Below are 20,834 nucleotides of genomic sequence, written 5' to 3'. Positions count from 1 at the left end.
AAGACTAATGTACATCAAAATAAAATGATATGTTTTAAAATGAATTCTTTCTCTTTAACTGCAAAATACAGTTCACTGTATCACTGTCACTGTCATCCCGTTGTTCATCAATTTGCTCAAGAGGGCAGCAGTAACATCTCCATTCGTCCTAGCCCTGAGATTTTAGCAGCCTCTCTTTACTCATCCTTCCTAACGATGCCACATTGGAGGCTCTTTCAGGGTCAGTGGAATGAGATCCATCATTGTTACCATTTTTAACATATTGAATACGCCACAGGAGCTTGCCAGACTCTGCTGTGTGCTCAGGATACTCTTGGTAGCTTGCTGGGTTCTCCAAGAAGGAGAACTACAAAATACAGTTATTTTAGATAATTATATTAATTATATATCATGACATTATGTAGAGAAGTAGATATAGATTTAAACAGAACAATATAGTCATAGGTATTGATTAGATATAAAAGTTTACAGGTTTGATATCATGGGATCTTTTGTTGATAAGAAAGTTTGAGGCCCTTCGGTATGCAGCTTATATTGTGCCTGTAATGTATTTTAATTTGAATAAATTAAATAAAATAAATTCACTCTAAATGCAACTAAATAAAATTTCTTTCATACGTTTCTTCAAGAAAGGAACAAATGAGCAATGGGGACATTCTTGATGTCACAGTCTACAGAGAAATCATGTGACTGTAAGAGGGCTGGAGAGAGAGTGTCAAGGGGAAAAAATGCATTTTTGTGCAAATTTGGTGTCTGGAGGCTTTACCTACATGTTGCACAGACAGACATGTGGGAGGAAATAGAATCTCTGAGATAGGTACAGTGACAAAAAAAAAAAAAGAAGATTCATATCACAAACAGGACAATGGAGGGGGTGGAAATTCTTTTATAAGGTTAGAGAAGAGAGAAAACTAAGACAGAAAGAGTGTGTAAGTGAAGGCTGAAGAGAGAGAGAGGTTAGCACTGAGCAGTTAGCTAGAGTTAAAAACCACAATCCTCCATTTTCTCCAGTTTTGACCTGTTTTCAGTTTTTAAGGTTCTTCTGGGGACAAAGATTTCTTTTTGATACCTTTGCCTCCTTTCATCACTTAATAATTGCTTCTGTTTTTCAGCTTTAACTAAAAAGGCTATTTCTCAGCCTGGGAATGCATTGGCATTAAGGTCAGAAACAGAAGCAATACTTTGAGCTCTTGCAAAGAAAAGCACTTTATAAATCAAAGGCATTGCTATATTGTTATTATTCTCCTTCTCCTGAAAAGTTGGCAGGACATTAGCTTTGATCCTCAAGAAGAAGTCTTATATTTTAGCCATTATATTAATAATCTGTGACTCTAACAAAAGGAATGCATGTCTAAGTTGATCAACCTCGTTCAATAAATTCTGTTTTCCTTAGTTCTAGCGCTGTGGATATGCGCCAGGAATCAGAAATAGGAGCAGTGTATCTCATTTTATTTTCCATGTGAATCCCATCCAACAATGCATAAATCGCAAGGGCTTGTTGCCAAACACTGTCAATTCTGTGCAGAGATCCACAAGCTCAATAAATTGAAAGCATGAGATGTGAACTCATGAATAATCCTTCCGTATTTTACACTTCCATAACCAGTCACTTATAATGACACATTATTTTCACATTTAGACAATGGACATAGGAAAAAACAAAAGGTTATTCTAAAAATAATAAATGATCCTATATACCAAGTGCTGTCCATCAAGACATAGTTGAGCAGATCTTACAATGATTGGAAACAATAACTAACAAAACTCCTTCTTATTATCCCTTTACTCTTAGATTACTCTATGAAAGATGAAGAGTTTAAATTAGAGATATAATCCACACATGACTATTCGTATTATTGGGAGAAGACTGAAAGAGAAAACTTTTTAACATGTGGGCTAAATGTCAAAATGTCAAAATCATCTTTACAAGATGGGTATAACCCCAAGTCATGATAATTTGGCCTACTTAATAATTACATGTTATAAGTAATGTACTAAATATATATGTCTATATAGATGCAATAGGTATAAAAAAGCCATTGGATTCTTTGTCTCTATCAGCTAAATTAAATTACATTTTTATAGAGCTAATCTGTTATGATATCAGACAAATACTTCCACATGATTTCATCACTTGCAAATAAAAGAGACATTAAAGTATATACAGCAGATGATAACTTTAGGAAATAAAACAATCCACCATCAAGGAAGCACACCATTTAATAATACTCTCCTTTCCAATTGCTGAATTGGGAAAACAGATCCCATTAAAACACGGAAATACTTAATGGATATATTCTAAGTATTCTATCCATTAAATACTTAATGGAGTTAATGACACAAAAACAATGTTGCTGAGCCTAACGCCAAAGCAAACCAGACTCACTATTTTTCAGATATTAGAAATGACACAGACAATAGGATTCTTTGAAGGCTAGTATGCAGGATCTGCCTTTCAGTTACTGATTTATCACAAATCCTAAAGTAATATCTGGCATACAGTAATCTCTTACTAAATATTTGTTACATTGAGTGGTTAGAATTCCTAATACGGAAATTGTAGCACATTTCTTCCCTGTGTTCTATAATTTCAGTGACTATTATGATTCTCAAGAAGAAAAAAATAAAAGTACAAAACATCCATCTACTAAAGTTTGCAAGGATCTTTCACCATGCATGTGCCAGTCTGGACATCTGGGTCTGTCCCAACCTGGAAGAAACTATGAACCAGGAACCCACATTGGAGCCCACCCTGGTGTGTTTCAGAATCCAGAGTGCCTCAGACTGAGGCCTTATTTGGAAATAGTCATGAGTGATAGCACAGAGGGCTGGAGTGATAGCACAGCGGTTGGTTGTCCGCCTTTCACGTGGCCAACCCGAGTTCGATTCCTCCGCCCCTCTCGGAGAGCCTGGCAAGCTACCGAGAGTATCGAGCCCAAGTGGCAGAGCCTGGCAAGCTACCCGTGCATATTGGATATGCCAAAAACAGTAACAGTAAGTCTCTCAATGAGAGACGTTACTGGTACCTGCTCAAACAAATAGATGAGCAACAGGATGACAGTGACATATGTAATTTGTTGGGATAAGATCAGACCAGATTCGCTGCAGGTACCTTATCCAATGTGACCTATACCCTAAGGAGGAATCTGCACACAGACAAGCATCCAGGGAAAATGTTGTGTAAGGAAGGGAAAGATTTAGGATGATGCTTGTGCGATACAAACTAGGCAATGCCCAAGCATGCCCGGGAAGGACCAGAAGCTTTTGCAAAGCCTGAGGCAGATCTCATGGCTCTCAGATGGAACTAATGTCGCTGACATCTTGAACTTGCGCTTCTAGCTTCTGGAACCGTGAGGTAATAAATTTCTGTCGCTCAGTCTGTCATGTTTTGCGGCTTCTCTTTGCCAATGAATGCAGCTACCTACTGACTCCTCACAAAGGATCTGATTTCCTACCAGAGACATGAGCATGGCAACGACCTCACTCCCACTGGGCACCGTCTGTTTAGCACTGAGTCCACAAAAGTGCCTCCAATTTATTCTAAAGCTTCTACAATTATAGGTTGTCAATATCTGACACATTCTTCCATCAAGTTACGTAGCAATTACACCTGACACCGTTTCCCTTACCTTCTGCTTGTTCCTGGGCTGGGGGCAGCATGGTAACCTGGAGGTGGTGGTGGAAACCAGGACTGTCTGTTGAGAAATGACTTTAATTATAAATGTAGCACTTGAAAGGTTTGACTCCAACCATATATTTGCCAAATTAAACTGAAAATAATTTGACAGTTAAGAAGACAATGCGATGACTTCTTTACATGACTTTAAAAATAAAATGCAGGGGACTGGAGCAATAGCACAGTGGGTAGGGCATTTGCCTTGCACGTGGTTGACCCGGGTTTGATTCCCAGCATCCCGTATGGTCCCCTGAGCACTGCCAGGATAATTGCTGAGGGCATGAGCCAGGAGTAACCCCTGTGCATTGCCGAAAAGGCAAAAAAAAATGCAAATGATTTAATACGTGCAATAGGAAGTATCTGTTCTGTATTTCAGGCTATTTCGTTTCCCTAAGTAAACTTGCATGGCCCATTTCCTCTGATACTAAATCATGTGAATTTCATTTTGTTATCTACCTCAAATTTTCTTTTATGAGAGCACCATGCTTTATAAACTTATTCATAATTGGGTTTTCGGCATATAATGTTCCATCACCATTCCTGACTCTAATTTTATCTTCCTCCCACCAGTGTTCAAGGGTTTCCTCTCTTACCCACTCCCTTGCCCTAGCCTGCCGCCTCCACAGACACCATTATAAGTTTGTCTATTTAAATTTGGGTCTTGTGATTTCAGTGTTATGGACTGTGTGGTTTGGACATTTAGCTATAACATTCCTTAACACCACCAATGTACCTTGACCCTTGTCCTCTGCGGCTTCCTATCTGTCTCTTCTTCACCCACCCTCCACTCACTGTCTTTCCTCCTTTTCCCTATGCTTTGGGACCAAGGGTGATCTAGAAATCCCCTCCTTAAAGCATGTATTTTCTCATAATAATCTAAATTTAAAAAAATAATCTGGAGTAAATCTGACAAAATCTGGAAAACAATATAATTTGTTAAGTTTAGATAGAAGGTTCATGGGGTGTTATCACCATATTGCTTTCTTATCTTTTTCTGAAAGTCTGAAATAGTTTATAATGAAAGCAACAGTAATATTTTATTCAAAGTATGGTCTAAGAACTATGTTACGGAAAAGTCTGACAAGAATATGAAAAGCATTAATGAATATCACAGCAATTCTAATCTCGCATGTGCATATTGTAGATAAATACAAATAGAAAGAAAGACTTCCCTACATTACCAGGGCATAATTTTAATCGACAAAATAACTAAATTCTCTGTCAAAAAGTCTAAGATAGGAACCTACTATGAAGTTGCTCAAAGTAGATTGACAAAACCTAGGAAAGAAAAGCCTGAGATAAGGAAAGCAAAAGAATTGGCTCTAATTTTCTAAAGCAGGCTTATTTTCTGAGATACCATGGGGCTGAATTAAGATAAATGGGACATAAATTAAAGCAGATTATAACACAGCATAAGTAGTAGATGCTGTAAGTGGTAGATGAGAGCTTATCCTATGTGCATTGTATATGTGAGTCTTAGAGCTAGCTTTAATGGTCCTGAATGATGCTTAACCTCTAAGAGGCGAGAATGAACAAAATGATAGAGATTTCCCCAGTTTAGGAGTCTCTCTCTAACAGACAAAGGATTGAGGTAGGATGGGGTACAGAATTTGGGATCAAAGAAAGATAATCACATTTTCTCAAATGCAACCACAATTACAACTATAGGAGAAACAGAATCTGCCTTTTTTCTGCTGGAGGGTAATGGCAGTACCATGCAGTCAATTGTTACAGCCATAGACCTTGAGAACCCACCTCTTCTAGATAGACTAGTAAAGAAATAAAAAAATTTTCTTTTCAGAAGCACTAAGCTTCATAAATGCTTTTCTTCAGTTGCATTCTTATTTCCTACATTTTTTCAACATGCAAAAATTGCTTCTGCCATTACATTCTGTCTCATGAAGAATTTTTTGCCTCCAGATCTAGCTCCTCGTCCATGCCTACTAGATAAATAGAACTTAGACTCACACAGACAATGACTGGTCTCCATATGGGTGCCTAACTATTTGGAAGGTGGGTCAGACCAATCTACAGAATAGAGGAGGTGGCCAGAATGCAGGCTAGGTCAGGAACACTGCAACTAGTGGCCACACTGCAGACATTCTTTCAGTGCAACACATTCCATGCAGTAAGACTCATCTCAAAGCTGTGACCAAAAGTAGCTCACCTCTATTATCAGAGCTCTGTCATTGAAAACATTACCTAGATCAGTATTTCCCAAAGGGGAGAGAGAGATCTGTGGTGAGACGGGATATGACTCTAGTGCAATTTGATGACGCTTTCAATTTCTTACTCATCTAAAGAAGGTCGATTTCCAGGGAGATGTTAATTTTTTTTTCTTGAAAAGCTGAATAAATCTGGAACCTCTGAGTAAAGATCATAGATTTGGAAAGGAGACGGGAGAGAACATGTGAAGTTTGAAGACAGCTGACTCTAGTGGGTGCTGGATCCCTAAGAGACAAATCCAAGGAGTCCCTCCTACCTCTTTTTCTTTACAGGAGTTGTTGTAGAGGTAGAAGCTGGGATTGTGGTGGTAACTTCACTGAATGAAACTCCAGGTTGCCTGTGTAATCACAACAATAACAAGATCACATTCTTGGGTGTTTTTCAATCTGTCCCAACTTTGAAATGTCTTATGATTGACTCATCTTCCTACCAGTTCTCTGTTCAACACAAAAATGTTTCATTTGAAGAACAAAAGGAAGTTCTTCCTTAGTTTACCCATTTTATAAAAATAAAATCAGGCTTGCATCTAAATAGCTAAAACAAAAGTATTTTTCTTTATTCAAAATATTTTATTTCTCTCTTTCTTTTTGTCTGCTATTGCTGTTGCACTAACTGGCAGCATGGTGAGGAGTGGTAAGGGGTTATGGGGGGCGTGGGAGATGGTATTGTGTGAGGCCTGTGGGGGTTGCGTAGGGCTGTGGGTGGGGGTGGTGAGTTGTTACACAAACTTGCACACTGCAGTTGCGGTGCTCACACACACCTGGTAACAGTGCTAGCTATATTCTTGGAACATAAGCTGAAACTATTAAGGAAAATAAAAAAGTGTCTGTGAAATCCAAATCAATCAATAATTAAATCTGACATGCTATGAGCTGATATAGATGTATCTATACATAGTGAACAGAATTGTATAGCCATTTTTGAGCATTAAAATATTAGCTTAGGGAGACATTACAAAATCACACCACTTTAAAGTTCTATTTAGCATTTATCCATATACACAAACCTTTAAAAATTTAAAATGACCCAAGTCGATTTCAAATACCAAGATATGCAGTCAGTGTAAAAATTAATTAGTAGAGGCTGGAGCAATAGCGCAGCGGGTAGGGCGTTTGCCTTGCATGCGGCCAACTGGGGTTTGATTCCCAGCATCCCATATGGTCCCCTGAGCACCATCAGGAGTAATTGCTGAGCACAGAGCCAGGAGTAACCCCTGTGCATCACCAGTGTGACCCAAAAACAAACAAACAAAAAACTTAATTTGAAAATTAAATATTCAAAAGTCAACCTGGTTTATGACATTCCAGAAAAAAAAATATTTTGTTTAAATAGGTTGTTAGCAAATCCATGATTTTACCATTCATTTTAGTTGTAATGTGCTGGGTGTTTTGAGAGGCAAGTGAGATATAGGACAGAGGAGTCAGCTGCCAGAGGAGCCATAGGAAAAAGAAAAATATAAAATACGTTCTTTGGGGGGAAATGAAGTAATCCAGATTTTTTAAAAAATAGAACGATTAAAACTTCAGTGCTTGCTTATAGCAGATGTTGGCAAACATTTTTTGTTGAAGTCTGATAATAAACATTCAGAATTTTGCAAATCACATCGGTATTTCTACTACGTGGTTTAACTGATAGTTGATACTACCATGAAATGTTGGCCAGAGAGCAGTATAACCAATCACCGACATTCTCGAACAAATACAAGAAATTCCCTTTATCCAAAGTGTATCTTTGGCTAGAAAAATACATACGTTTTTGTTGTTTCTGGTGATCTAAATGCAGACAAGCTTCTGTTAAGAAAAAAAAATCAAAAGTTTGAGCAGCAACAAAAATTAACACTTAGTTCTATTTGCAATTGCTCTATGAATTTAGAATTATGTTATTAGAAGTTAGATATCATTTAAAAGAAAGAAAACGAAAATAGAAATACTTGTATAGATATGATAGTGTTTTCATAATCTTGTTTTACTCTTGTAGTAAATTCCAAAAGATTGTCCATCAGAAATTTCAAAATCACATAAACCCAATGTTTCTATTTGTCAGGTTCTGTAATTTTTGTTTGCAATAAGCATGCAAAATGTGTATATATTTCACAATCTTGCCACCAAGATAACAAACAGAAACAAAGGTGGTGATAATTATGGTCAGGAAACAATAAACTTATTTAATTTTTAATTCAGGCAACAAGATTTTATTATTTCCTGCCCTTGAAATGGAAATGAAATTTTTACCCTATAATTTTTTAGTTAATCAAGATGGAGGAAAAGAATTCAAGGAAATATATCAAGTGGGACTGATTATAAGTAAGTAAGTAATGATTAGAAGAATACCATACTTAAGCCTCTCCAAAAGTTAGTAGATATTGGTACCTATTAGTTAGTCGGTTATCCAAGGTATTGGCCTTATGTGTTTTAACAGCATCATTTCTGTCTGAGATCCTTTATAAAAACATAAGACAAAAGTTTGGATGAACATTGAGATTATTAAACTTATTGAGATTATTAAACTCCATTCGGTCCTCTTTCATTACAGAATAACTTTACAATGTAACTTTTGTCTAAAAAGAGTACTGTTATGTACTCTTTTCTAGACAAAAATCTTAGACATTTTTATAATTTAAAAAACTTATATTTATGAGGATATTTTTATATAGTTCAAAATTTTTATTTTGATCTTTTGTTTCCTTATAAATATGGTCCATTGAGAATTAATTATCATATAACATGTTAGTTTCAGTAGTATAACATGATTCTTTATCTGTAAACTTTCCAAAGTGATCACAATAAATTTATTTAACATCAGACTTTTTAAAAGTTTTTATGCTTTTCTCTTAGTGTTGATGACTCATTGAACACTTAACTAATACATCATTTTCTATTTTTACTGTTTAATAATATATATCTAGCCAATGGTGGTACTTCCTGAATCAGTAAAAGGCATCAATGGAAAACTAAGTCATTTTAATGTTTTATGGCATATGTTGTTTGCAAGATTCATTTTCATTTACTTCTGAGCTCCTAGAAGATGACACTTCTCCATACTCATAACAGTTGAATGGAGACCATGTGACTGAGATTTTGGGTAATGCCATTTGTCATTTGTGTTGTGAGTTCTTCCATGCCCTTCCCTCCCCTTCCACTACGGACCATCGGTTGAAGATCACAGCACTGAAACATGAAAAAATAATTCAAGTCCCTGCATTACTTTATGGAGGAGAACATAAGGGTCTCATTGGGACAAACAGCAATCTTCAATTTGTGGTAAACCACAGAGATTTGGGATGAGAACGGAAATATGTTAAGTAAGACATTACTTGACCCTGACAAGTTATTTTACTTTGGGCTAATACATTTAGATAACAGAGTTTATTGGCTACAGAGGTTTTAGCCCTTCTAATCTCAGGTCTCCTCGAAAAGGGTGGGTCTGGAAAAGTATGCTGACTGGCCTTGGATCTAGAAACATAAGTGAGAAATTCTGTAGTCTCCTTGCTAATTGTTGGACCTCGGTCTGCCTTTCCTGCTACTTTCCTTTCCTTCTGCACACCACAAGAAGGAGTTTCCTAAAACGCACAGCTATTTTCTCAACATTCTTCAGCACAGCGTAAAACTAAGATGTGAGAGGCTCAAGGGAACAAAAGATTGGTAAGATTCTTCTCTGGCTCCCACACCGTGTTCTACTGAATCTTCCTCTAAATTTTTGCTTGTTGCATGGATGGTGCAGGGCTTCCCACAAATTATTCCTATGAATATGGACACTAACTTTGCCTCTCTTTAAGGGAAAAAATTATGTGGGATAAAATGTCACAAGTTAAAAATAACCCCGTTTTTGGGGAGTGGAGAAATAGTACAGTGGAGAGGGAGCTTGCCTTGCACAAGGCAAACCCGGTTCAACCCCTGACCCCAGGTAGAAGTGATTCCTGAGCACAGAGTCAGGAGTAAGCCCTGAGCACCAAAAATCAAAGCAAAGCAAAAATAATCAATTTTCAAATGTCATTTTAACACGTGTATTTAACTAAAATATTGGGTAAAAAAACTCTAATACATTGACTTGAGTCAACCCCAAACACAGTTTCTCTTGATGGAGTATACAAAATGATAACTCTTGAATGCAAAAAGGAAGGTTGTAACCCTCCAGTGCTCCGTATCTCAACAGACATTTCACAATACAAGCAGCAACTTGTACAAAATCCTAAAAAGCATGTAGAATGCTCAGGGTGTTCATCATCTGTAAATATATCCCCTGCACTAACTTTGATCAAGTATCTGAGATGTTTAAATTTAAATGACTCTGCAGTAAACACTGTGAATACCATAAGCAAGCCGTTTAAGATTCAGGAAATGCTGAATCTTAAATCCTAAATGTCTGTACCTGAAGAAATGGAGTCTCCTAGAAGGTGGGTGACTTTCTCTAGGTCACACCAGTAAGAAATAGTTCATCTCCACAGTCTACAGTTGGGTCCAATGTCAAACATTAATTGATACTTAAATTGGGCCCAACACTTCTATATAAAACGCCTTCCTCTTTGTTTTCTATGCAGAAAGTAGTTAATTTTGTTTGTCTTTTAAAAAATTCCTAAGGTAACATTAAAAGATAACATATAAATTTATCAGCATGAACACATATACTTATACAAAGTTAGGTGTATATCATTAAAAGTCAAGTATATATTGCATCTAAGCTTATCACAAAAGGTTTAATCTATCCTTCATGCAACTGTCCCCTTTTCCCTCACCTCCTAACTCTTCCGTGCCACTAGGGGGAATTCAGCCTATGAAAAGTTAATGAAGAAATGTTACTACTCAAATAGAAATAACCATTCCTAATTCCTTAGGGAGGTGAGCTTGCATTTCTCCTGTAAATTTAGCTTCGGTCAACTTGCAATAGGAAATTGGGTGTTTTAACAGGAGTTGATCTTGGAGACAGGAAATAATCAATGTAATTAGTAGCAGGATCAAAAGAACTAAAAGGAAGTTACATACTTCCAAAATGGTACACTAGAGGTCTCCCTAACCCAGGTTTACCAAACCAGTTGAAAAGAAAAAAAAAGAAAAAAGCCTTTGAGATTTGAGCTACTATCTCCATGATACAAGCACTATTATTTATGTTTCTTTAGGAGGCCTCATGTTTTTAATCGAAAAATATACACTTTTAAGAGGAATTATTAGAATTATTAAAAGTACTAAATTCAGTACTTTTACTATATTTTTTTCCAAATAAATATACCCTTGAAATGTACAATGCACAATCCAGATGTTATTCGATTAGCTTCCTCTTAATTTTTTTTCCACATCTGGCAGCTAGACCTATCTTACAGAAGTCTGATTCTTAATAACTGGAATCACTTCCTTGAATAATCTCTTTGCTCACTTCTGCACATCTATTTCCATGCTTCGAGAAATGTAGCTTACTGCAAAGAGGCATGACTGCATGAAGTCTGAGTTGACGAGGGTACTCTCACAAGCATACCACCAAACGCCCTCGCTACCTCATGTATTAGATGAAGATTTGGGGCTGGACTGATGGATCTGAATTTTGTCTGCACCACTTTATAAGCTTTCAATAGGCCAGTGATACAACATGTGTCTTGCATGTGTGAGGCCCTGAGTTCAATACCCAGCACCAGAGAAAATAAATGACAAACAAAAATTTAAGTTTTACATCATGCGTGAGTCCATCTCAGGGGAATTAAATCATACTTTGAGGTGTGAAGGAGGGTGGAGCCAGCCATCAGTGAAGTTTAAAAGTTCCCTCACACTCTGATTTTAATTTGCACCCTGGGCAGATAGGACACTGCTCTTCCTGTGAAGTTGATCCAATCCATTATCAGAGTTCCCGGGCTTCATCTTGACAGATATGACATAAGTGTTCAGATAGTCAATCTACAAAAGTTTCATTTTCCTAGGCATCTTTCCATTTTTTGAAGTTTAGAGGCTGGAGCAATAGCACAGCAGTAGGGTGTTCGCCTTTCACGCGGCTAACCCGTGTTCTATTCCTCTGCCCCTCTCGGAGAGCCCGGCAAGCTACCGAGAGTATTTCGCCCGCACAGCAGAGCCTGGCAAGCTACCTGTGCGTATTGGATATGCCAAAAACAGTAACAATAAGTCTCTCAATGAGAGACGTTACTGGTGCCCGCTTGAACAAATCAATGAGCAACGGGATGACAGTGACAGTGACAGAGATTCACTGGAAAATTTATTCCTAGAAATTTGGTTTTCTTCTGCAATTGATGGTACACTTAGGCCAGCCTAGAAATCCAGGATTAAAGGACAGGGCACTTTGGGTCCTCACTTCCCACAGAGCCATGTAGATTGCACCTTGTACGTATTCTCTTATATTTCTCATTTTTGTCAATACTTATAATTACAAGAGGGGGAGCAGCTCCCGAGGGAAACCAGTGCTTTCTGCTATTTTGTCAATACAGATGGACGGTAAACCTATGAATAATGCAGACAGATATACCTGTATCCTATTAAGTTGTGATGGCACAGTCTGAATGTGTGGAATTCAATACATGCCGTCACATGTTTCAATGTATCTGCTTAAAACTGGGCCAGTGGTTTTGCTTTGGTATCTGTACATATTTTGTTACAGACCTCAACTATGGATGGTCTCAGATATCTATTGTATCCAGATAAAACAGGGATGTTAACTTGGTTCAATAAAAATATTTACCTTCTCACTCACATAAAATGAAAATGTGATTTTTGGTGGGGTTGTCACTTCAACCTAAAGAGGTACTTCTCAGTTTTCTTACAGAGAGGAGACCTTTACTTCTGTGTAAGGGAGAATTAACAGGCATAACATAATAGGCTATTTTGTAAACTAAATGGTGACTCCAGAGCCCAAAGAATAGTTTCACTTTCTATAGAAAAGAGCTACTGTCTTTATGCTAGAACAGACCAAAGCTACTGCATTATTCAAAGTGATAGTCCTTTCATAAAGCAGTTTTGCCAGCACTGCTCTTTCTCCACCATCAGAATGGAAACAGCAAAAGTCAAAACAAGGACTCGCTAGTCACAAAAATAACTATGTTCTGCATTTGGGGAATGGAGGTGGCATTTGGGCTACACAATGCAGTGCTAAGGGCCTATTCCTAATTCTCTGTTCAAGAGTAAGCCCTATGTTACTTGGGGGACATGTATGGTATCAAGGATAAAACCAGGGTTGGCTGCATGCAAGCCTTATTCCCACATTATCCATTCTCTCTCACTCGCTCTATTCTTTTTTTTTTTTTTGCTTTTTGGGTCACACCCGGCAATGCACAGGGGTCACTCCTGGCTCTGCACTCAGGAATCACCCCTGGAAGTGCTCAGGAGACCATATGGAATTCTGGGGATCAAACCCGGGTCAGCCATATGCAAGGCAAACACCCTACCTTCTGTGCTATCACTCCAGCCCCCTCGCTCTATTCTTCATCTTAAATTGAGCATTTTCCATACAGTGCTCACTCTGTCTCAGACCAATTCTTCCAGAGTTTTTCATATCATTATACCAGGATTTTAGGGAAATAGTTTAACCAGACAAAGTTTTGTGAGCTTTGTCAGAGAGAGCTTACTCCTTGCAGTCCCTTTGTCCCTGGGGATTAAAAAAAATAGATATATGAATATGGTTTAAAAGTATATTTCATGTGTTTAAGTATCTCATACTTTATAAGTAGAAATTAACATGTTATTCATTCTGCTTACATGATTCAAAAGGACCATACCTATCCAAAGTGTCATCAGATCTGTAACGACTAATTGTGGCTTTTGGTTCATCTCCCTCATTTTTTTTCCTGTAGCATAAAAAAGAAGAATACAGAAAGGTTAAATAAATTACAAAAATGTTTAGAAAATCTATCATATACTTGGCAAGTGCTTTTCCTTCTTAGGTGGAAGATGTACATGTTACAAAGAAAAGGTAAACTTGGAAAATTAAAAACTTCCAAGGTCTTGACTTAGAAAAATTAATTCTAGAAAACACAATTCTCCATGTTAATAAATAAAATATTTTCTGACACCCATTATTTTCAACTACACTGTGACATATTCAAACAGGGACTATGAATATGTGAAATACAGCCCTTGAGAAGGTAAAATGCAGCCCTCCAGAGGACTCATAGTTAATATACAATTTTGTCCATGTTGCTGTATTTTGCATAGTAGAAATTGAATCATTCATAATCAGCAGTGGGATGTTTGTGAAGTTTTTAGCAGTACACAAACCAACTCAAGGCTGAATGCAAACTCAGTGCTATGGACAGGATTGAAAGAAGATAATTTTCTGGTTGAAGAAAGGATGGGGGAGAACAAAAAATGATAAAGAGAGAAATGGGAAATGCTGAAAAGAAATACAAAAAAAGAAAGTGAGAGAACAAAGAAGGGATGGACTTGGGAAAAGAAGGACTGAGATATGGCAGTAGGGAGATAGGAGCAAAGAATTGAGAAGAGAGATAAGCAGAAAAAAAGAGAGAGGGAAGAAAAAAGAAAACAGATGGAGTTTTGTTCCAGTACTTAGACCAGTGGATGGTTCACATTAAGCATCTCCTCAGGTACTATTTGTGCTGGCAGCATTATGTGGCATGTTTAAATGAGCCAGCAGAGAAGATGCACATTTAATTTCCGTCTCTGCTCACAGGAAACCCATTGCACACACTATCACCATTGCTGAAAGCACTTCTTTCCCTGCCTGTTCCCACCAGTTTCTTTCCTACCTGAAAACCTTTCCTACTCCTCATTCTAGCAGCAGCAACACAACCAAACACCAGGTGCTAGGAGAGACTTCTAAGTGATTCAGGCAGCTTTGATGTTTTCATCCTCTCTATTCCTAGAGGATTCTCACCCCACTCTGCTGTAGCACTTTTCACGGTAAATTTCAGTATATTAATTTACGGATCGATCTTTTTCCGTGAATGAAAGAGCTCCTTAAGATCAAGAGTGGTGCTTTGTGCCCCTCTGTATTCCCAACACCTTGCTCAATGTCAGCACACATCAGGAACCTCAAAGTGATGGTGAGGGGTCACCAAAGAGAGGGAAAGCCCAGGAAAGGGCAGAAAAGAGCCAAATGGACATCCATTTGAGCAAGTACATATAATCCACACTACCTCTTCGGGATGATATATTTTCAGATGCTAGTTACAAGTGTCTTGGGGGACAACTGTCTTGGGCTTACTAGTTTGTGTTACCGAAGAAAAAAATTCAATGTGATGATTAAACCAAAGCGCTGTCTTAAAGGAAATGTCTATGACACAAACTTAGTTCGAAATGTAAAACAGATATTAAAGGCATTAAATTTATTTTAATATAAAACACATTCAGAATGTGAATCTTAGTTTTCCCTTTCACTCTTCAAACCAAGTATATTTGTTCTTTGATCATTCCAGAAAAAGCCATAAAAACAAAGAGATTGATTTCTACTGGTGGCTAGAGCATCCCTATGATCAGAGAGATGAGCCAGTTGAGAAATAGGCTATAATCTTCAAAATCATGAAAGTCAATGAGTCTGCTAAATTACATAACAAACAGCTAATCGAATGAGCTAAAACTGAAACCCAGAAAACTAATGGGAGACTCTGGCATACAGGGCTTTAAGACATTTAGAACAGATTATATAGGAGTTAGCAAAATGAAATCCAAAGCTGAAAGTCCTTAAAATAAACATAATCAAGGTGTCGGTTTAACTTTTTAAAAGTATGCATCATGAAAAAAATCACACTCTTTTATTAAGTACCTCTGGGTGACAGATATAGGCAAGTGGGCCAGATAAAACATGTCTGATACATAATTAACTTCTTCTGACGGGTGTGGTTGTTTGTATGTGTGTGAGTATAAATCTGTTCCAATAATAATATTATCTATTTATTAGATCATCCAGATTATTTACATCATTGTGATTACTAGTCTTGTCCGCATTTTCCTACTAATTTGCGTTTGTGTATTTATTACTGAATATCCTTTATAATTTAGTGGTCTTCCATATGCATATCTAGGAGTTTCTAAAGAGAAATATTTTGTCCAATAAAGCAGGTGAACTCTGGAGTTGTTTCTGTAATTTAGGGTAGTTTTAGAGATATCTTTTCTATGTCTGTGGAGGCCCATCTCTTTTCCTGTCAGGAGGACTACTGTACCTCATAGTGGGATTGTTACTCTACACCTCCAAGCTATAGTTCTTAAAGCATGCAGTTGGAAAACCCACAAAATTTGCCTTATGGAAACCCCTGATGCTATCACAGATTCTTCTTCATGTGCCCAGAACATCAGGGAAGGCCTGAGGCTAGCCACAGATATTCAGCCTGTCTTCAACAAGTCTTCTCTCAAAACTACTGTCTTTGTGTTTCTGCTAATGATGTAACTTGTCTGAAACACCCACCTGTCCAAGGCATCATGGGAATTATGTCGGTTGAGCACCACCCTACCATAATTTTCATCTCTGTGAAGAAAAACAATAGCAAGTCACATACAAAGGTACCACAGAACTCGGTAAGCTTTGAACAAGGGAGACAGGGGGAATGTTTAGCTTTTAGTAAGGTAAATTCATTTTGCTTGAAGCATTTATAAAACTCAAGTAGGTACTTATTTTAACCTGTTACCAATTAAAAGAGCATGGTGAAAAGAAATAAGCTTATCCTTAAAATGAGTATTAGTCTGATTTATCCCATAAGATTTGCAAGTGATTCAACAATGGAATAACCGGGATTTCCATGTTTCTTGTTTCATTTTAATCAGCATATAGAAAAAACTGTTATCTATTTCTTGTATATTAGGAGAATCCTTTTCTGCAGGAAGTCAGATGATTTCTCCAAAAAAAATTTGTTTCTGTCTGAAGAAGCCCAGTATGCCTGAACATTCTGATTTCATAGATATTAAACATTTCCTTTGAAAAAATAGGAAAATTAATATTTGTGGTTAAAGAGATTGATAATTCACCATCAATTTAACCCATTTTGACCCATGAGAACATGAGTTACATCTATTTGACCCTAAAATAATTCTATGAATTAAGCAAAAAGATATTCCAACATCCAATTCAGAGATGAATAAATGAATCAGGGGTTCTGTGACTTCCCTAAGGCTATAAAAGAAATAGAGGATACATATTCTTTTATTCCAACTATTTACTCTTTGGGGCCAAAGAGATAGTATAGTGGGCAGAATGCTTGCCTTGCATGTGGCCAGCTCAGGGTTTGATCTCCGGCACCCCATGTGCTCCTCAGGAGCACCACCCGGAGTGACCCCTGAGTGTAGAGGGGAAGTAACCCCTGAGCATTGTCAAGTGCAGTCCGAAAACATAACAAAACAAAAACCAAAGCAAAAACCAAATATTTATTTTTTCTTACGGGTCAACCTTGCAATAAACCTTATTATATAAAATCCCCAAGCTATGTCTTCCAGACCTTGTACTGCAGACCTGAAAGTACAAGCAATTTTAAGGAAGTGTCAAAACATGTAGGGCGCCTTTGGCTTTAAGCCAAGGCAGAGAGTGAGCACCTGAATCTTTTTCATGTCAATTCCACCAAACTTGTAATACCACATTTCTCCTGGTTCTGCTCCACTAACATTACTCAACACTCTGGAAGCATTTGTAATAATATTAAAAGAGAACTATAGTAGACAGTTAAAAAGAAAGGCGAACAGTGAGACTGAAACAATTCCAACAAAGATACACCCTCAAAGATCCCAAGGGAATATTTTAATCTCTTTGACATCTCTTTCCTACATCTGACACCAGGCACATGATTACCTGAAAAGGAATCATGCATGACACAATATCCCAGAACTGAGCCAGTGGGACTTGGGAAACTAACCCCACTGATTTCTACTTTATTCAGCAGCTGACATGATGTGCAAGCTGGCTTCCCTGGTTCTCTTAAAGTAGGCATATTTGTCATCAAATTGTCATCCCTACCAACAGTAGCCTGTCTTAGTCATCTCTACCTTTACCTACTTGTGCAGACATTTGCAACCTAAATTTATAACCTATATTTGACAACATGCTACCAATATGGAAAATAGGAGTGCTCTAGTAGGCTCTAACAGAAGCAGTAAGCAATGCTTCATGAAGAGAACTGATGGTCTGAAAGTAACCCCAAAAGTTAGTGGAAGTCCCCAAATATCCATACTGTCCCCCAAAATATGCAAATTTAACATGCAAATTATAGACTTAAGCAGGCTGTTCAAATAAGCATAAATAGATTGTTTTGTCAGGAATTTAGAGTAGGTATCTAGTAACACAGGATTTACCAACTTCAGAGCTACTGAGATGTTGGGTTTGGTCACTTTTTGTTGTGGAGTATTCTGTGCATTATAAAACATTTAGCAGTATCCCTGGCCACAAACTACTTTATGGTATGATTACTCCCAGGTATCAACTACTAGATAAGTCTCCAACTTTGCCTGAAAAATTGCTGCTGATTGAGAACTACTATTCTCTTATAAAGACCAATGAATAGGTCTGGTTAAAATCTCTACCCCATTACCAAAATGTGTATCATTGGCTATTTACTTAACTTCTCTGAGCCTGATAATTCTCTTCTGTTACAAGATTATAGTACATCTGTTATGTGTGATATTTTTGAGATATAGTGACACTTCATCTGTGTAGATGTTTCATATTTATTAAATACCTAGTGTATCTAGCCTGACTCAAGAGACAATACATGCATACATACATTTTAATATATACGTAATGTATATATGTGTGTTTGGACTGGAAAAATGTATTTTATGTTGACTTTGCGGGAAGGGCTATACATCTGGAGGTGCTCAACCTCTTGGCTCTTGGCTCTGTGTCCAGGGATCTCTCCTTGTACTGCTTGGAGGACCATACATTGTGCCAAGCATCAAATTGGGCTCAGCAAGCATCTTAACTCCTGAATTATCCCTCTGGCCCCAACAAATGTATTTTATAAATATGTTAATAATTTGGTTATCTGCTTATGGTCACAGTTCATAGTTGCCAGCTCTTTAAACATAAATCTAGAAAAAGCCAAGTTCAAAGAAGAGAAAACTATCTTAGCAATTTTTCATTACACCACTTATAACACCTTTGCAATACTTCAAGGACTACGGCTGGCTGAAATTTAAAATGAGCTAAACCTATCCATTTCACTTGTGCATAGGAAGCTTTAGGTAATTGTTAAATTAGTAAATTTGGTGTGATATTGTTATATCTTTATCTCAACAGACATGATCAACATGCATCAGGCACCTCCCTATTGTAGGCTAAATAATTCCTGTTTTGAAATGGAAAAGTCTTTTTGCTTTGAATTTCTCAAGTAAACACGAATGTCTCTTCTAGTTAGAACTATAAAATAGTGCTTTTTCTCACTATGACTAAGTGATACTGCTAAAACGTGTGCATTTCGAATGAAATGTGTGCACAACGAATGTGTGCATACTAAATCTTACCAAAAGTTAAGGCATGCCACAGAATATTTTCAAAACAAAGTGTTCCATTTCCAGAGAGACATTAGCTTCCCAGAGAGTAACTCACTCAACTCATCCACCCACTCAGCTTCTCTCTACCGCCTTACCTTTCTTCTTCAGGGCGCTTCTTTATCCAGCTGTTATCCTGTAAGAAAGCCCTTCTTTTGCTCAAGTCATGAAAGCCCTGTTGCCTTGGCGTGGTCCCCTGAGTGGCACTCTTCATATCTATCAACAGAAAAGTGAAAATTCGAGAGATATGATTGCATGGAGTTAGTCGAGTGTGGGTTTGGTAGCCAGGAAATCTTGAGAGGCACCTTTGATTGGCCAGCATCAGTTTTCTAGGCTGGCAAGTTAGTACTGTTTCAAAGGAGGATATGCTGGCAAGAAAGAACAAATCCCACACCCCATCATCAAAGATAACATATAAAACTTCTCAGATGCCAACTGAAACTCCCAGGGCAATGCACGAGGCCCGTCTGGCAGCAAAGACCTGGGATAAACCAAGTCAGGGTTTAGTGGGCCAGCTATTTTACCCAAAAAAACGATGATCTTTCAGAAGTGTAATACTGTTTTTAGGGTGCCTAGCAGATAGTAGTAAATTCTGATCATTTCAAATGCAAATAAATGATTTCATTTCACGAGATCCACAGTCATAAGGGTTCAAAGGTAAAAATGGACATTTTTTACAGACTGGAAACAAATCTCAATTTCAATCACATGAGTAAAAGCTATAGCTCTTACATTTTTCTTAAGCCTAACTTTAACCATGGTAATTAGATAGTTGCATCTAAGTACTCAGTACCTACATAAAGGAAGTAAGGTCTACAAATTGTTTTCCCAGATTTTTAAGTTTTACGAGTAAGGCAAACACCACTTTATTACCATTTCCTGTAGTAGGGGGTTTTCTCATGGCAAAATTGGACATGCTGTCTCCCAGCAAGGATCTAGTAATAGGAAAAACACAATAATGACGCTAAGATTCTGTAAATGACTTTCATGGTTAGCAAGATATATTTTTAATTCTTTGACAAAGTGACATGATCTAGCAGAACAAATACATAACATAAAGTACCACTGAGAACCTGAGAATTTCTCATAGCAGGCCATTTCCTTTACAGGTAGATACCCAGAGCGTTCTGACCCCAATGTTATATAGCAAGCAATTAGCAGATCCAGGGCATCAATTAATTCACTTTAATCATTAAGTACATACAGAGCACATGTATTATTTCCGGTACTGTGCCAGGAGCTAGAGATAAAAAGATGGGGAAGGCAAGCATATGGTTAGGTGACAAGGGAGACAGACTCAGAGCTCTTTGTTCACCTTGGTGCAGAATGCCCTGAGGAATATTCCTCAATTCTTTCTCTGGGGAAGCCAAAATTACCATAGGCCACTAGTGTGTGATTAGAAGGGAGGTGAAGCGGTCAAAAGAACAAAAATGGCAAGTTTGCGAGAATATTGGTGGTTGGTTTCTTAGCTAAGAGCAGTAGTCTCTACAGTTACATTGTTGAGGGGTTAAGATAAGCCT

The 20,834-nt window shown here is 37.5% G+C and overlaps 1 protein-coding gene across 1 annotated transcript in view; it reads right to left on the bottom strand.

Annotated features, from left to right (window-relative positions):
- The window catches only part of SCEL (sciellin), a 90,777-nt gene extending 70,547 nt beyond the window's left edge, over nucleotides 1-20,230 (bottom strand). The window contains exons 1-8 of the mRNA XM_055145524.1: nucleotides 20,188-20,230; nucleotides 19,413-19,530; nucleotides 16,250-16,309; nucleotides 13,608-13,676; nucleotides 8,272-8,340; nucleotides 7,654-7,692; nucleotides 6,159-6,239; nucleotides 3,630-3,695 (exon numbers count right to left, since the gene is read on the bottom strand). Coding sequence (XP_055001499.1) covers nucleotides 3,630-3,695; nucleotides 6,159-6,239; nucleotides 7,654-7,692; nucleotides 8,272-8,340; nucleotides 13,608-13,676; nucleotides 16,250-16,309; nucleotides 19,413-19,530; nucleotides 20,188-20,230 — 545 coding nt within the window. The remainder of the gene's footprint in view (nucleotides 1-3,629; nucleotides 3,696-6,158; nucleotides 6,240-7,653; nucleotides 7,693-8,271; nucleotides 8,341-13,607; nucleotides 13,677-16,249; nucleotides 16,310-19,412; nucleotides 19,531-20,187) is intronic.
- Nucleotides 20,231-20,834: the final 604 nt, after the last annotated feature.

Source organism: Sorex araneus, chromosome 1 (genome assembly GCF_027595985.1).
Source record: "Sorex araneus isolate mSorAra2 chromosome 1, mSorAra2.pri, whole genome shotgun sequence".
In the NCBI taxonomy this organism is placed as follows: domain Eukaryota; kingdom Metazoa; phylum Chordata; class Mammalia; order Eulipotyphla; family Soricidae; genus Sorex; species Sorex araneus.
Note: the sequence above shows the minus strand (reverse complement) of the source record. Positions and strands in the feature narration are given on the sequence as shown.